The 16,071-nt window shown below is 40.6% G+C and overlaps 1 protein-coding gene across 2 annotated transcripts; it reads left to right on the forward strand.

Annotated features, from left to right (window-relative positions):
• The first annotated feature begins 1,139 nt into the window (after positions 1-1,139).
• On the forward strand, positions 1,140-14,455 carry SLC16A14 (solute carrier family 16 member 14). 2 transcript variants are annotated; one of them, XR_003944744.2, is made up of 7 exons: positions 1,140-1,520; positions 5,636-5,844; positions 6,103-6,401; positions 7,227-7,370; positions 9,563-10,555; positions 10,892-11,031; positions 11,703-11,848. XR_003944744.2 is itself a non-coding variant. In XM_030227210.2 (6 exons), the coding sequence occupies exons 3-6, from the start codon at positions 6,140-6,142 to the stop codon at positions 11,849-11,851; spliced, it is 1,548 nt and encodes a 515-aa protein (XP_030083070.1). In that variant the 5' UTR covers positions 1,140-1,520; positions 5,636-5,844; positions 6,103-6,139; the 3' UTR covers positions 11,852-14,455. The 2 variants fall into 2 exon arrangements, 1 of the variants encoding a protein (XP_030083070.1); XM_030227210.2 differs by lacking the exon at positions 10,892-11,031 and having other exon boundaries at positions 11,703-14,455.
• Positions 14,456-16,071: the final 1,616 nt, after the last annotated feature.

The raw sequence follows: 16,071 nt of genomic DNA on the forward strand, positions 1-16,071 counted from the left end.
CTAGCATTAGGCCTTTTAAGAAAGCAGACTCCAGTCACAAAGCTAATGCCAGGTTATAAATTAAATTCTGGGATACAAGTGCCCATAAACTGTTGGGCAAGGTATTATTGTAAAAGATTAAATCATCAGGGAATATGTGTACTGTAGAATGACACATATTTGCAATGCACTATCACAGTCTTTTAAAATGGAAATCTAGTTTTGTTTATGAAGGAGACATAAATAAACCTAATCACAAGTCTCTGACACTAATCTAGTTATTTATTCTGCAAAAGGGTTTCTTTTTGAAGACTACAATGCTAAGCAGTGTAAGTTTTATCTAAAGACTGAAGCTCTAGCAATTGTTCATAATCTGCCACACACTTGAGCCCAGCCCAGATAGAAGTGTTTCATATTGATATATTTGATAAATTAGATCCATAAACAGCATCAGCACATTTTCAAATGAAAGAAACAGATCAGACTTGCATTTTTCAGTAGATGGAGGAGAGTCAAGCAAAAATGCAGAAAAAATATTTTAAAAGCCCCAAATTAATATTTTTAACCATCTTCTGACCATTTCTTCTCTAACAGATTCTGTGCCACGTTTTGCACAGAAAACGCGGCAGTATGTGTAACACAAAACATTCCTGTTGGCCTCTCCTCATTTTGTCTCCTCTCAAGAATACTTCTTATGTCTTCTTGAACAGCCTTCATTTATACTACTCAGTGCACTGCTAGGACATCAAGAATCTCTGAGAATGAAAGTTATGTGTGGTGGCATATGGGCACCTTAGCCTGGGTATATTCACTGCAAATAGAGCAGCTAATTGCAGAATGTAAACCTCATTAGTCAGGTTACTTAGAAAGATCCAACGGAGGAGCGGATACTGGTCTCAAAAAGTAATTTATTTTTGCAGCTCTTCTCCTAAGGGTAGCATATTTTTGAAATTTATTTATAGTGCAAATAAGGTACCATACAGTGAAACTTCCCAAGCTGCATTGTCAGGGTGGTTTGGATTCATAAGTTCAACCAGCCACTCTGAAATAAACATATTCAACGGCTGTTAAAAATCTCGATACTGGCTGATTTTATTGGATCATATCCTCCAGCTCTCTGGGATGTAAATTTCCGGCCATAACCTGTGCAGCTATAAACTTCGTTCAGCCACAAGAGTGTGCATGTGAGAGGATTGCAAATCTGCTCTGCCAAACCAGAATTAGCCGGTATCGCAGGAATGAAAGAGCGTGGAGATTTGAAATTGCAGAGAATGGAGACAAGGCGGTGCAGAGGACGTGCTGCCTGGGGAGCAGGAGGCCCCAGACCGGTGCCGCACTCTTATGGAAAATAAGCCCCAGGGCGGTGAGCACGGGCGAGGCTGAGCCGGCGCGGGCGCTGAGCGGAGCCGGGCGCAGGTGGACTCCGGAGCCCGCAGCAGCCTCCGTGGTCCCGGGGCGCGGAGCAGCGCCGCGGGTTGGGCTGACAGCGGGACTCGGTGCCGAGGCGCTCAGGGACGGCGGCGTTGGCGGAGCTCGACGCGGTGAGTACCTCGGGAGGAGCCGGGAGCCACCACACGGCAGCGGCACCGGAGCGGGAGGGGAACGCGGAGCGGCCACGCCGCCTGCGGCAGAGGCGCGCTGGGCTGGGCTGTGCGGGGCTGGGCTGTGCGGGGCTATCCCGGGCTGTCCCGGCGCGGGGCTCTCGGGGCCGGGGGCGGCGGTCCCTGGTAGGTGCGGAGGACCAGGAGCGCGGCTGCCGCAGCGGGGTAACTCGCGGTCATCCTTTGTGCTCGGCGGGCGGTGCCGCGGCCGCGCCGCCTCCAGAACGCCGCCCCCGCCGCCCAGCCCCGCCGCAGCCCCCGCGGCCCGAGCCCGCGCCCCCGCCCCGGCCCCGGGCTGCACGACGGCCGCTGCTGAGCTGTCCTTGTGGCAGCCCCGCGGCCCGGGCGGTGGCGGCCGTTCCCGCCCTGGCTCTGCTTCGCACAGGTGAACCGGAGTCCTGGGAAGTCGTCGCGTGTGAAGCTCCCAAAGCTGTTCTCTTCGGAGAAAAAAGTACATCCCCTGCCTTCGGGCTGTTCCCGAAACAGGCTGTGAGCCTGTACAAAAGAGAGGTGCACACCTGATGCAAGCTGCCCACGCCCATGGGACCCAGGGGAGAAAAGTGTCCGCTAGCTGAGCCATTCCTGCTGTGCCCGGGGATGGGGCACCGCGCGTGGGTCACACCGGGGCACAGCAGCACCGAGGGGTCTCCGGGGAGGCCGCCTGAGCATGGTTTAGAAACATCCTTCAGGGAGGGGCAGCAGGGCAGCACCCCCGCTCTGGAAACGGAACTGCTGCCGACTTTATGCAAACTTGTGACCCTGGCAATTAGTTTATCCTTTTAAACATTTAATTTCCCTGATTTTGTGTTCCTTTCTGGGCATGCATTTTTATGCATGGGACTCTGATGGGACTCTGACTGGCAGAGGTGGCCGCTGTCCACATCTCAGTAAAGCTGCTGACAGCTGAAGTGCTCGGCATGTTAGCAAGGTGAAGTCAGACTGCAGAAACACATGACAAGCAAAATAAACCATGTTTTTAGCAATGTTTCCTCTGTATGCCTTCAGCAACCAAATAATTATGTGTGGCATGATTACTGGGAATATTACAAAGTAAACCTCATTACTAGTTATAGTGCATTTATGAGTTATCCATTGGAACAGTCTTTAAAGTACAATTTTATTCTATAATTTTTAACGCTGAGGCAGTCAAATGCTGGAGGTAGTTGACCAAATATATGTAAATTATTCATCATATGGACTTTTTATAGCAAGAGCAGATGTTTTTCAGTGATCTAGTTGAACTAAAAGTTAGAGAGCCATAGCTCCACTGTGGTACATAGAACTTGGGTGTTTTGCTGCTAACTTAGGTCTTATTACAGCACCTGCATTTACAGCACCTAAAATAGCTCATGAGTCAGGTTTTCAGAAAAGCTCAGCATCTTCACAGGCACTAATGCTTGGGCCATTTTTCTAAGACCTCTGCATATTTTATGTGCATTTAGTCCAAAAAGCTTTTCTAGGGAAAAAATAATCTAATTCTTTTACAGGTGACCAAATAAGAATCCAGATTTCCCTGCCTTTAAATGAAATTCTTCCTGAGGGGCTGTATTCAAACACTGTTATTGTGAGTGGGTCTTCCCTGCATTGCTTGTTGGGGAAACTGGCTGTCTTCATCAGGTGCTGTCATTTTCACTATAGTTTCTCTAGGATTTCACAATTGCAAAGAGTTCATTTGGCTCCTCTGCCTTCCATGAGCCTGTTCTTGGCAGTGCTGTGTGGGAAGAAGGTTGAAGGCAGGTATGTGCCTTTCTCCCAGCTGCAACAGGCCATGGGATGATCAGACTGTCCTGGGGAAGGGATCCAGGCATCCAATCCTTGCTTTATCCAGAAACTGAGTTTGTGCAGCTATTGGAGATTACCTCCTCTGCTTTTGAGTGTATTCACTCTGAACTTGTCACCTTAGTGAAAAGTATGAAAGTAATAATAAGCAAGAATTCAGTTCAAATGGAAAATATATGCATTTTCTGAAGATTTGTGGGGGTTGATACAAGCATGATATTAAGTTGCATCTACTCAATCTAAGCCAGTTCTGTCAGCAAGACTGCAAAGAGGAGTGTCATAACTTTGCAGATCAATATAAATTATTTTTCTTCAAATAATTCAAAATATATAAAAGATCTGCCTATTTCTGGTCCAAAGAAGATTTTTTTGTATCCAGTATCAGGATTCAGGTGTGCACAAAACCAGTCAAAAGTATAAGAGAGAAAGGTGAGGCTTTACATTTAATCTTGACTCTGAATCTTCAGTTACATAATGTTGTATTCCATTATCTAAGATGCACTGTAATATCCCTCATACATTTTCATCAATCTTATGCAGAGCATGTGCAACAGCTTGCGATTTTCCTTCATTCTGCCTCTTCTCATTATTTCCCATTCTCATGATTATCCACTGTGTTTATCACCTTTTTGCACCTAGTCTCTCTCTGCCTTGTGAGTGGGCTGAATCCTCTGTAAGTAGTCCTGTAGCCTACAGCAACAGAGGATCTGGCTCCCAGTACGTTATTAGGAAAGGGCTGAGATGTCTTCTTTAAGACCTATCTTTTGCAGAGGAAGGGTGAGGTATAATTATGACTAAGGCTGTCTTCTTTAATTTAATTAATAAAATAATTTAATAATTGTGACCAGGCTGTCCTTTTATGGTCATAAAACCAGTCTGTACCACTGCATGGCTCTGACTTGTTCCCCTGCTGCTCGTCCTCCCTCAAATACCCTGCAGGACCTCTAGAAGGACCTCTGAGCACTATCCCCATTCTCTGTTTCCCAGTTTGGAAAGGAACAGCCTGGAAGGCATTTCAGTATCCATTTCCACTGGCAACTCATCAATTGATCCCAGCTTATCTGTCTGTGCAGCAAGTGTTAAATGTGCACAGTTCTCGTTCTTCCTCACTGTGTCGTCACCAGTACCTCCAATGGCCAAGTTAGGGCTAATGACAACTTAGTCACTATAGAATATCCATCTGGGAAAGATTTGCTACCAAGAGAGCAACATATTTTACCTGCAGCTCACTAATGAGGCAGATCAGTGTGCTCTCAGAACCTACATGCTCAAGCTGCCCCTAGTTACACACGATTACCTGCACTGCCAGGAAGGGTCAGGTGTGACTGGAGTAAAAAGGGAGCTTAGGCAGCAGCCAGGCTGGAGAGGCTGCATGTATCAACAGGTGTTCACTGGTGTCTGGGACTGCCCAGCTCTGATTCCAGCTATGGATTACTGTGGAAAGCCCCAGTGCCTTCTCTGTGTGTTTATCTAGCAATAAGAAAAAAATAAAACAGTTTGGAAAGGCAGTAACTTGAGAAACAAAATGTACTCAAGTATTTAAAGACAAATTTTGAGTTGGTACAGAATCTGAGTTTGTCTGTTCACTGACTGTTTGCAGCAGTGAGGAGCCAGCCCAGAGGCACACCTTCTGAGAGCTCACAGGAGACATAAGGAGCTTTTAAAAACAATTTTTGATAACTTTTTTCCCTTTCCACTGTCGTGAAGCTGATGGTTTTTTTTTATTTCTCTGGAGAAGAAAAGAAGACAAAAAATTACCATCTCTGGTAATTTGTATCATTGCATTTCTAGTCTCCATGGAAACCTATGTGGTGCTCCACAGTTGAGTAAGATTTGAATCTGTTGCTGCAGAAATCAAATGGAGGGAAGACTGGATTATGCACCTTGACTGTTAATCAATTAAAAGAGGTTTTGAAATTATTTTCACCTTGTGTTGCAATCTTTACTTGGAGTAACAATAGAATAAAGCAAAGTAATCAAATTAAGCTACTGTGACCTGATCCTATGTACACCTATGCATGTAACTCCACCACTCAGTTTGATTCTGATAGGCATTGACATCAATTTGGAAGAATTCTTTGTTTTTAGTAGGGTTATAAGGATTAATACTATGGAAACTGAACACATAATAGCAAACTCTTGTTATGTTGACTCTATTAAAAAGACAGGCAGCAACAATTGCTTCGTTGTGATTTATGTAAGCAAAACATTTTGAAAATTAAGAATCTGAATTCCTTATCTTTTGCTGTCTTCATTCTTGTTCTTCCACTGCTAAGGAAGAAATACATCCCCATACTGGTTTCCTCTGAAAAGATGTGGCAACTTCATCTGCCTGCTGCTTCTTTACTCCAAGCTTTATGAACTTGAACACAAAGGCACATCATCTTACTGGGACAGCAGAAGGTGACACAGAGAAGTAATATACAGAGAAAGACCAATCTTTTTTGTGACCACAGTCAACCCATGAAGAGTGAGCCACCTAAAAGTAAGTAAAATATATAGTGATGGAAATAATGCAGCCTACTGTCAGCCTGTAAATACTCCTGCATAGACAACCATGATAACAAGTTACATGAAAAAAGAAATAAATTAATTGGACAATTTCCTAAGCATTTTACATTTGAACAATGAAGTCACAGTATTCACTACAACTGCACTAACTACAGTGGTGAAATACAATAGTGATTTATGGCATTCACCATAGCCAAACCACAAAACCTGAATATTTTGTATGTATTTTTAGGTATTTACTGCATTTGCTTCAGAATACTGTGGAGAAAATGTATGCTAGTCGAGAGGATATTGGCTATGATTTTGGAGATGACTCCAAAGTTGGAAGTAAGCCAGTTAAACCTAATCCAAACATTGATGGAGGATGGGCTTGGATGATTGTACTTTCCTCTTTCCTGGTGCACATACTCATCATGGGTTCCCAAATGGCCCTTGGAATACTCAACATGGAATGGCTTGAAGAGTTTAATCAAAGTCGTGGCTTAACAGCATGGATTAGCTCCCTCAGCATGGGCATCACACTTATTGTAGGTATGTGCCAGCATCACCTATTTTAAAATTAGATATATTTTTAGAATATGTTTGCTGTTCATCCCTAAAGTAATTTCTTATGGTTGACCCAAGCTGACCTTTTAAAGTCACCAGGACAAATTTTACAATGTAGATGGAGAAAGGGAATAACAGGGAAGATGACAGGGAAGACAGCCCAGGAGTCTGCATGAGCAGAAAAGGAAGGCTGTGACTTCCAGGTCCAATTAGAATTAAGAAAACATGATCTGTGAAGCTTGGAGTCCTCCCCATGCTGCATCTGTGAGGAGAAAATGTTGAATTCACACAGTTTCTATTTCAGTTTGGCAGCTGAATGAAAATGTATTTTTTTAGTTGTAGTTGGATCAACCCAAAATAGTATCTGGAGGAAACATTTGTGTGTATATGTATATACAAAAGTATGACTCCTTAAATGAAGACTGAAAAAAGTTATGTTTATATCTGCCTAAATTATCCTACTGAAAACAAGATAAAATGCTTAAATTCTGGTTACTTGTGAAAAAGTCTTGCACTCATACGGCATCAGCACAGGGAACAAGAGTTTCAGCTTATTCCTCTCTTTAAACTGCTCCTTCTTCATGGTGCAACTTTGATTGTAGGTATTGCAAGTACTTGCTAAGTATTTAATCAGTTGGTTGTATTTCTCTTTCCATGATTTTAAGAAACAATATGAAAAATAAACTGACTTGCACAAGTTGCCTGATGTTTTAACATTTTTTAAAAACATTAAGAAACTTAAGGTGAAAAATTATTAGAGCATAAAGAATTAAATAAATAATTTATAATTTCTTCCATGTTTTTTAACAGGTCCTTTTATTGGTTTATTCATCAGCATGTGTGGGTGCCGCACAACAGCCATAATTGGAGGGATCCTGAATGCCCTGGGCTGGATACTGAGTGCCTATGCCTCAAATGTGCACTACCTCTTCCTCACCTTTGGAGTGATAGCTGGTGAGAGCTGCACTAATGTTTGAAGGTTCTTTCAATTATTTTTGATTCCATTTCTATCAGTTTCACCCAAGTGAATTCATTAGAGGACATTTTTAATTAGGAGAGTAACTGTAACCCAAACTCTGACAAGTAAAATTTAAAGATTAATTTCATATCTAGCTAACTCCTCTCCCTGTTGCAGGAAAGAATAACAAATGTTTTCTCCAGAAGTTGCGCCACATTAATAAAATACTGGATTATGATAATTCAGCACTGCTTCAAAACCCATTTTAAAGGTTGAAGTGGGTTACAGCTGGTAGGCAGCTGAGCTGCACAGAGCTGCTCACTCACTCTCCCACAGTGGCATGGGGAGAGAATCAGAAAGGTAAAAATAAGATAGTTTAGTAGATAAAGCAAAAGCTGAATGCACAAGCAAAACAAAGATAAGGAATTAATTCACTACTTCCCACGGGCAGGCAGGCAGGCAGGCAGGCAGCTGTTTCCAGTAAAGCAGGGCTTGGTCATGTGTAACTATTATCTGGGAAGGCATTGCCACAGCTCCAAGTGCCCTCCCTTCCTCCTCACTTCCCCCAGTTTTATTGCTGAGTCCAACATCTCGTGGTATGGGATGTCCCTTCAGTCAGCTGGGGTCCCCTGTTCCACTGCATCCCCTCCCAGCTTCTGGTGCTCTGCCACTCACAGAGGGTGAGAAACAGAAAAGGCCTTGATGCTGTGTAAGCAGTGTCCAACAACAGCTAAACCATGCCTGTGTTAGCAGCAGGGATTGGGTCACAAATCCAAAACACAGCACCAGATGAGCTGCTAGGAAGTAAATTAACTTTATCCCAGCCTCACTTAGAATAATGCATGGGGCTGTATTTCATATGCAGTTTCTAATAATGGTTATTCATATTGCACCAACAACCACTTAGAGCAACTAATATCGCTACAATTCTTAAAATCAAAGTGACTGAAGTAATGTTTTGTCTTTTTAATGAAATTAGATATGTAGGAAACCTTTTGATATGTGTAAGAGCCCAATAAAAACACAAAATGATGTTGGTTTAGGCATCTTCCTTCAAAACCAACAGACCCTTAGTGCCTGAATGCTCAGTTTCTAGCAATGTTTCTTGGGAAAAAAAAAGCCCAAAAATAAAAGCCCAATTGTGTATTTGCCTAGGAAAGAAAGAAATACTTCTAAAAAACAAAATGGGTCAGCTCTGGCTGGGGTCACTATTGTGATGTTGAAGGGCTTTTTTTCAGGCTTTTTTGGAATCTCGGCTTTCCTTGGCCTAGCTGCAGCTAGATCATGCTGTAGCTGCATGCAGCTACGTTAGCACCTATTTAGGAAAACTTCTAAGTCACAGAACACTTCTGAATTACAATCACAGTGAGTTGGGAAGCATCTTCTGCATGTTCCTGTTCCAATCCAAATCCCTCTATGAAGAATTTGCTGTGAGAAAAAGTGGTGAACTGTTACCTCTAATGATATTTGCACAATTCATCACTTTCTGCTTGAAGTACATGCCATGAATGCCCAGCCTGGCTTTTAACTACAGGTGAGGGGTTTTCAACAGAATTAGAGATCTGCCTTGTAAGACTGAGCAGTTACTGTGTGGCCCTCCCTGGACTGCCCAAAGAGAACCAACCTGGAAGCCACCTGAGGTCCCACCAGTGCACTAACCCCACGTGCTGACTCCTCAAATACATGTCATGGTCACTGTGGCTCAGTTACTGATCAAGGACAGGAACTCAGTGAGAATCTTCATTGCTGGGGAACTTAGGTGGAAGCAACAAGATGTGCTCACTAAGCAGTTCTGGTCACTGATACCATCAGATGTGGGTATTATAATTGCAGATATTTCAAAATAGGCTGTGTCTATGTTTGTCCCCATAGTAACTGTCACTGGTTGGTTGTGGGACATTTGTAACTTTCAGTGTTGTCATGCTGACCTGAGATAAAGGTTTTATATTCCCTGTGTTTAGTTTTTCTGGCAATAAATATCAGTATTGCATTCTCTCTGGAATGACTGTTGCAGATTTTGGAAAACACTACGAGACAGCAATGAAAGCTAACATCGGAATTGAATATCTATTATTGGTTTTACTACTATGCTTACACAAAAGTTAGGAATAAAACTGATTTTTTTTTTTCACTGCAATTTTACATTGTTGGCAAACAGTTCAGATTTATTTAATTTTTGTTTTTATAGGTATTGGAAGTGGCATGGTTTATCTGCCTGCAGTGGTCATGGTAGGGCAATATTTTCAGAACAGAAGAGCACTTGCACAAGGGCTCAGTACCACAGGAACGGGGTTTGGAGCTTTCCTAATGACTGCCTTACTGAAGTACCTCTGCACTGAATTTGGGTGGAGGAATGCCATGTTCATCCAGGGGGCCATCTCCCTGAACCTTTGTGTCTGTGGGGCACTCATGAGACCACTCTCTCTCAAAGAATTCCGTGAAAAATATGTGGTGAGAAATGACAGCGAAGAAAATCGGGCCAAAGCTCTGTCCCACTCTACAGAGACTATAAAATCTAATGGAGTCCTTGGTGAGGAACCAGAGAAAAAAGAAGAGGTAGCAAATGAAGAAGTGCTTGGCAGTGTGCAACACATAGAAATTGGAGGTAAATCTGGAGGTGGAAGGAGCATGTTTGGACTACGCCTCTTTAAGACAGTGAGCCAGCTGACAGTTACAGTCAGGAAGGGCTTTGCTCTCTGGTACTCCAGCTACTTTGGAGCTGCATCACTGTTTACCAATAGAGTATTCGTGGCCTTTATCATTTGGGCTTTGTTTGCCTATAGCAGCTTTGTCATTCCCTTTATTCACCTTCCAGAAATAGTCAAGCAGTACAACTTATCTAGGCAGGACAATGTATTTCCTTTGACATCCATTATAGCCATTCTTCATATTTTTGGTAAAGTGATCCTTGGAATCATCTCTGATCTGCCATGCATCAGCACATGGAATGTCTTCCTCATGGCTAACTTTACCCTAGTCACCTGCATCCTTATTTTGCCACTAATGCAGACATATATTGGCCTGGCTGTGGTTTGTGCTCTAATAGGATTTTCTAGTGGCTATTTTTCTCTAATGCCTGTTGTGACTGAAGATTTAGTTGGAACTAAACACCTTGCAAATGCCTATGGCATCATCATTTGTGCCAATGGAATATCTGCTTTGTTTGGACCACCCTTTGCAGGTAAAAAGTTCAAATTGCTAACCAACAGATGTATGTGTAGTGGCCTTGTGACTCTTTGTATTATTAAACATTCTTATGCTATGAGCATGTGTAGTTAACAAAATCACAGCTGCTCCAGAATGGACATAACATTGAGCTTTACATTGTGCAGATTTACAGCTCATAACCTCTGCCATCCCCAGCAGAAGGGAGAAGTGTACGTATGCTATCCCTAGAGTTACTTAGGTTTAAACAGACATTCCTTACAAATTTCCTCATAGACAGAGGTGGGGGAATACAGAAGAGATACAGGTACTGATTGTCAGTACTATGTCAGACTCCAGCTCTCTTTTGCAGATGTGCTGCTGAGAAGAAAGCTGTGAGAAATCTCGGGAGTCATTGCCTTAGTCAGCCAGGGACAGCTCTAGGCTGAAGGGAAGCCAGCAGCAGCACGAGCAGCCCAGGAAAGCGAGAGCCCCTTCTCTCCCCACCACTGGGTGAGCGACACGAGTGAGAAGAAAGCTCTCTCAGTGCCCTTTGAAAGCAGCAGTGTTTTACTCTGCCACACTCCCTCAGCACCTCCCAGTCTGTGCTAAACCTGTCTCTGAATTTGGTCTTTGGTTAAGAAGCAAACTGGACGCAGGTAGCTGATGTAAAGAGAGCTTCTGATCTTGTGGGTACATCGCAATGCAGCAAGCATGGAGGGAGGGAGTTTTGCTTATTTGGATTCTCAAACCTTCCCAAAGTAATGAATAAGTAACTTTGATGAAGAAATAACTTTATTGTGTTTTTGCAAAGGAATTGAGGCTGGAATGAGAGTCATTGAAATATTGAGATTGTATTTCTTGAACAGTCTTCTATTGGTATGTGAGGCTTGGAGACAGCTCTGGGGAACGTGTTTGCTTGCACAAGGCACAGCATTTGAAATACCCAGTATTGGGCATTCTACAGAGACACTGATAGGGAGGAGGAACTAATTGGTTTGGGATTACAAAATTTTAAAATCAAACCTGTGATTACATATTTGAAAAATATTGTTTTTCCACAAAGTATCTGTGGATTTGACAGAAATGTCATGAAAGAAATGTGAAGTATTTTTTGAATTTTCTCATGAAATGTACCTTTTTGGCAAACTTTGTAACAAATATGTTCTGTCTTTATTTTCCAGGTTGGATCTATGACATCACACAAAAATACGATTTTTCTTTTTACATAGCTGGATTGCTATACATGGTGGGAATAATATTTTTACTTATACAACCTTGTATTCAAAAGAAACAGTCAAGAGAAAAATCTACAGAAGAAGCACAAGTATAGAACAAATTCCAGAACTTTTTTACAGAACATTTTTTGGTTTTGTGTTTCTCTTGTGTGACAGTATGAAGATGTTTTTCTTACAGAACCAACCACATTTAGCTGCACTGCACTTAAGTGAAAAGCAAATGTTCTCCATAAGGCTTATAAATTATTGGAAATGTGCTTTTAAAATTGGTTAAGATATTTTTTACTTTAGAGCTACCAAATACAGAGATTAAAAGCACACTGCTAGTATGTCAATATTAGAACAATGCTAAGAATACTTACCCTTGCTTCTCTTTTAATATTTCACCATTAACCATTGGTGAAAATCCACTGACTGCAGTGCAGTTACTCTGATTTACACTAGTCTTGTGAGAGAATTTGGTGAGGACATGAATGATTTACAAAAGTCCTTTTTACTGTGTATTCAATCCGATGAAAGATTAGTTACTGGGTATTAGAAAATGATTGTATTTCTTGCCTGGCCACTCAAGTACTGTTGAAATGCTACTATAATAATTCCATTAATTCAGTGTACTAAAATTACTATTTCTGTGATGCAAATCTGAAGAAAGGTTCTAATATATTTCTAAAATGATTCAGTTGGACTCAACAGGTCCCTCCCAACCTAGTATATTCTGTGATTCTACTTCAATGATTTTTAATTTTGTATTTTTAAAGTATCAACTGCATCTAAAGTACCCATCCTCAATACATAGGCTGCATTTTAAAGGCTGTGACACTTAATGCACCTGAAGCAAAACACCTATAAATGAAGAAACAGGAAACATATGGCAAATATCATTGTGACTGGAAAATGTTTCCAGAAACAGTTTGAGTTCTTTGGCCCCTTTGCCTAATTAGAGTTATTGAAGAATTTAATAAAATTGCCACTGACTCTTTACATGGGAGTGAACTCTACTACAGCACACTAAATTTTGCTATAATTTAATTGTTCACCAACTTTGTTACATATGAGCAGTCATGTTGCTGCTTGTAATGTACCATGAACTGACTAAGACTCATCATGTTTGAGACATTTATTCTCTAGAAAATTAGATACTGCAGAGCATGGAATAGCTAAAGAGCATTTAAAATATTAAAATACATTTTCTTAACATTAAGGGTCTGGTAACCAGTGCAGAAGGTGATGTATGGTGGTTGAAGGCATATTTTTTTCAGCTTTGAGAGGTGAGTCTGATGTTAATTTTCCTATCAAATAAGAACCACTGTAAGTTTTCCTACTCTTAGCTTTATGAAAGTTGTTTGCATGACTAATCAGGTTCTTAGTTATATATTTCTACATGCTGCTGGAATTCCTTAAAAAGCAATTGAAACTATTCAATTGTATTGAAGAACTATTGGGAAACAGTTCAGTACACAACAATCTCAATATCCTTATCTTCTTTATAGCTGCAAGGTTGGTTAACAAAAAGTTCTGAATGTGTATTGTTCTATATTGCAATTCACCAGCTTCTTAGTGTTGCACTTCTACAACTCTTGTCAGGGACATATTTTAAAGTATTCCTTAAAGATCACTGAGCCAAGTTAAAAAATAAAACCTTAAGAAACCCTGAATTACTTTAAGATTTACATCAGTGCAATCTTATAGGTTAGTTATGTATGGCCTTTAAAATTCACATAAGACAACTGAGGTGACACTGAACTGCAACACACGGTGTGAACACACAGTCAGTAACTTCTTAAAATCAGCTTTTGTTATTGGAGAAAATGTGCACGTAAATTTTCACAGTTCTTTGTTACAGGTTCAATGTCTTGGTGGGAATGCTGCTGATGGCTCATTTGATCTGAGCTTTTTTTTTTTTTTTTTTTGAAAGATATGCATCCTTCATACATGGATCTTCATTTTGTCTTTTGTCAAAAGCAATGGTATTTGCATATTACAGTAATAATAAATATGTTGTTCACTTGTGATATCTGCAATAGATCTTTCTATAGAGGTTCTTACAGGGCCATATGTTGGGAATAAAATTGCATTACCCAAAAATACACTTTCTGTTCATTTATTAAGCTAGTATAGTATTTTAGCCACATAATGGAATTTGTATTCGTCATTATCCTAAAAAGACATAATCACAAAAATGAAAGAATATATATGGAAATGCTCCTTATACCTAAAGATCAACAGTCAATGAATGTTTCCAGCATATTGGTATGTAGTTCTAGAACAAAAAATTTAAATAAACAAATATTTAAGTATTAAAGTACTGGTTAATAAATGAACAGAATTATACAAGAACCCTCTATTCATAGTTTTTAATCAATTTATAAAATTCAAGTTTAGTACTTGGCATGTTAAAAAATTGTAAACTCCTTACACTCTTCAAATATGAAACTATTATATCCAAATACTGAAATCAGTGGTTTAATACTTGGGTCCTAAATCTAGTCAATTGTAAATGATGTGTTAATTACCCTCTATAAATGACAGTGCCACAGCATCTGCTATAAGCCATGGAGTACCTATAGCATAGATACAAAACAGAGAAATCAGAATGAAGAAATACAAAGTAGCCACAACCTGTTCTATTGCAGTAACTGCTATGATGCTGATAAAACACAATTTCAGGATACCCAACCTATTAAACATTGTAATATTTACATGTTGCTCATGGTGAAACATATTTTATTCTTCCTCTTTCAATCCTTAAAAACTCTGTTTTCTGTAGTAAAGAAGAAAAGTCCATGTGTCTGACCCAATATACAGCCATTATAATTGCCTTATAACAATTGCTTCAATGGAACACGCACCTTTGTTCTGTTAGTTTTTTGTTCCTGGCACGTTGCTTCTGCCTCCTTTGTAGCTCTGGCTGACATTTGTGAAGGTTCCCAGCCCACTTCCTTTGTGGGCTCTTTCATTTCAGGTGTGGCTGTGTCACACAACCTCTCCTCAAGAGCTTCCCAGGGCACATTTCTGTCACGTAGCTGCTTGTAAGAGAAAGTAGAGGCTTAAAATCACATTTGGCTTACTCACTGCTGATTATTCTACTCCACAAAATGTGTTTAGACAGCACAGAGGCCTTGTATGAAGGTCACTTGCAGTGCAAGCTGCCCACGCATTGTGAAAGACGCAGTGATAATCAAACTCACAGGAGATCAGAAGTTTTGCCCAGGGTTGCCAGTGCAAGATGTCACATGTTTTTCTGTGAAAAATCTGAGAAGCTATTTTTGGTATAATATCCAAGGTCTTTCTGCCACTGTAAAACCAAACAAAAAAAAGCAGCTGTAATGCCACGTACTTTCCTGGTGTGTAATTCATACAGCTGCTCTGAAATCAACCAAGCTGTGTAAACTGATGCCAAAAACCTTGTCAGTATGTAAAAATTACCTCAGAAATAAAAATCTGTTTTCAAGGTAAGTAAACGAGACCTTGGAGTTTGAACAGAAATGCAATTTTAGAAAACTTTTATATGTACTGTAAGGATTAAGCTTGTTTCTCAGCAGATGCTTCCTGCTTTCAGAATGACTTCATAAACAGAATCAGGTGGAAGTAATATAAGGAAAAAAAAAAAGATGTAATCTGTTAGATGACAGAACCATCACCAAAAAAAAAAAAAATTAAGAAGATACTCTGTGTCATATATTATCTACTCGTTGTAAATTATACAAGAACACAGAAACATTAATTTTTCCCACAAATGTTCCACTTTTCTACAGGTGCAGTTGCAGGAGCCTAAGTGCAGTTGTACTCAGTGACTCCAATGCAAGTGGTAAAAGGAATAGAAAAGGAAAGATCCTGGTGTAACTTGTGTTACACACTGCAGATGTGGCTGGAACTCTTCACTCTGCCACAGCAAAGCTGTCTCAGAGTACGTGTGGTCCTGGTTGTTCTTATGCAGGCATACACAACATCCTAGCACATTCTAGCAGAGCAAAAGGAGAGGTTATTGGGGAAAAAATGTGTATAAGTGCTGAAATGAAAATGTATGAGCCTTTTAAAAGTTCTCTTTTCATTTCTGCTTACTCTCTGCTCTCGCCAATCTTTGCCCATGAAATAAGGACACCATGAATGGTGAAGTTTTTAATGAAGTTAAAAATAACATAGACTAGTTGTTACTATTGCATATTTTTATTTCCAAACACAGTGCTCTATAAAAAAATACAGGAAGAAAAGCAAAGCTGATTATCTGGCCATTCTCTGGCTGTGGATTGTCCCAGCCATTCTCTGGCTGTAGGTTATCCTGGCCATTCTCTAGCTGTGGATTGTCCCAGCCATT

This window comes from Serinus canaria, chromosome 9, assembly GCF_022539315.1.
Source record: "Serinus canaria isolate serCan28SL12 chromosome 9, serCan2020, whole genome shotgun sequence".
Lineage (NCBI taxonomy): Eukaryota > Metazoa > Chordata > Aves > Passeriformes > Fringillidae > Serinus > Serinus canaria.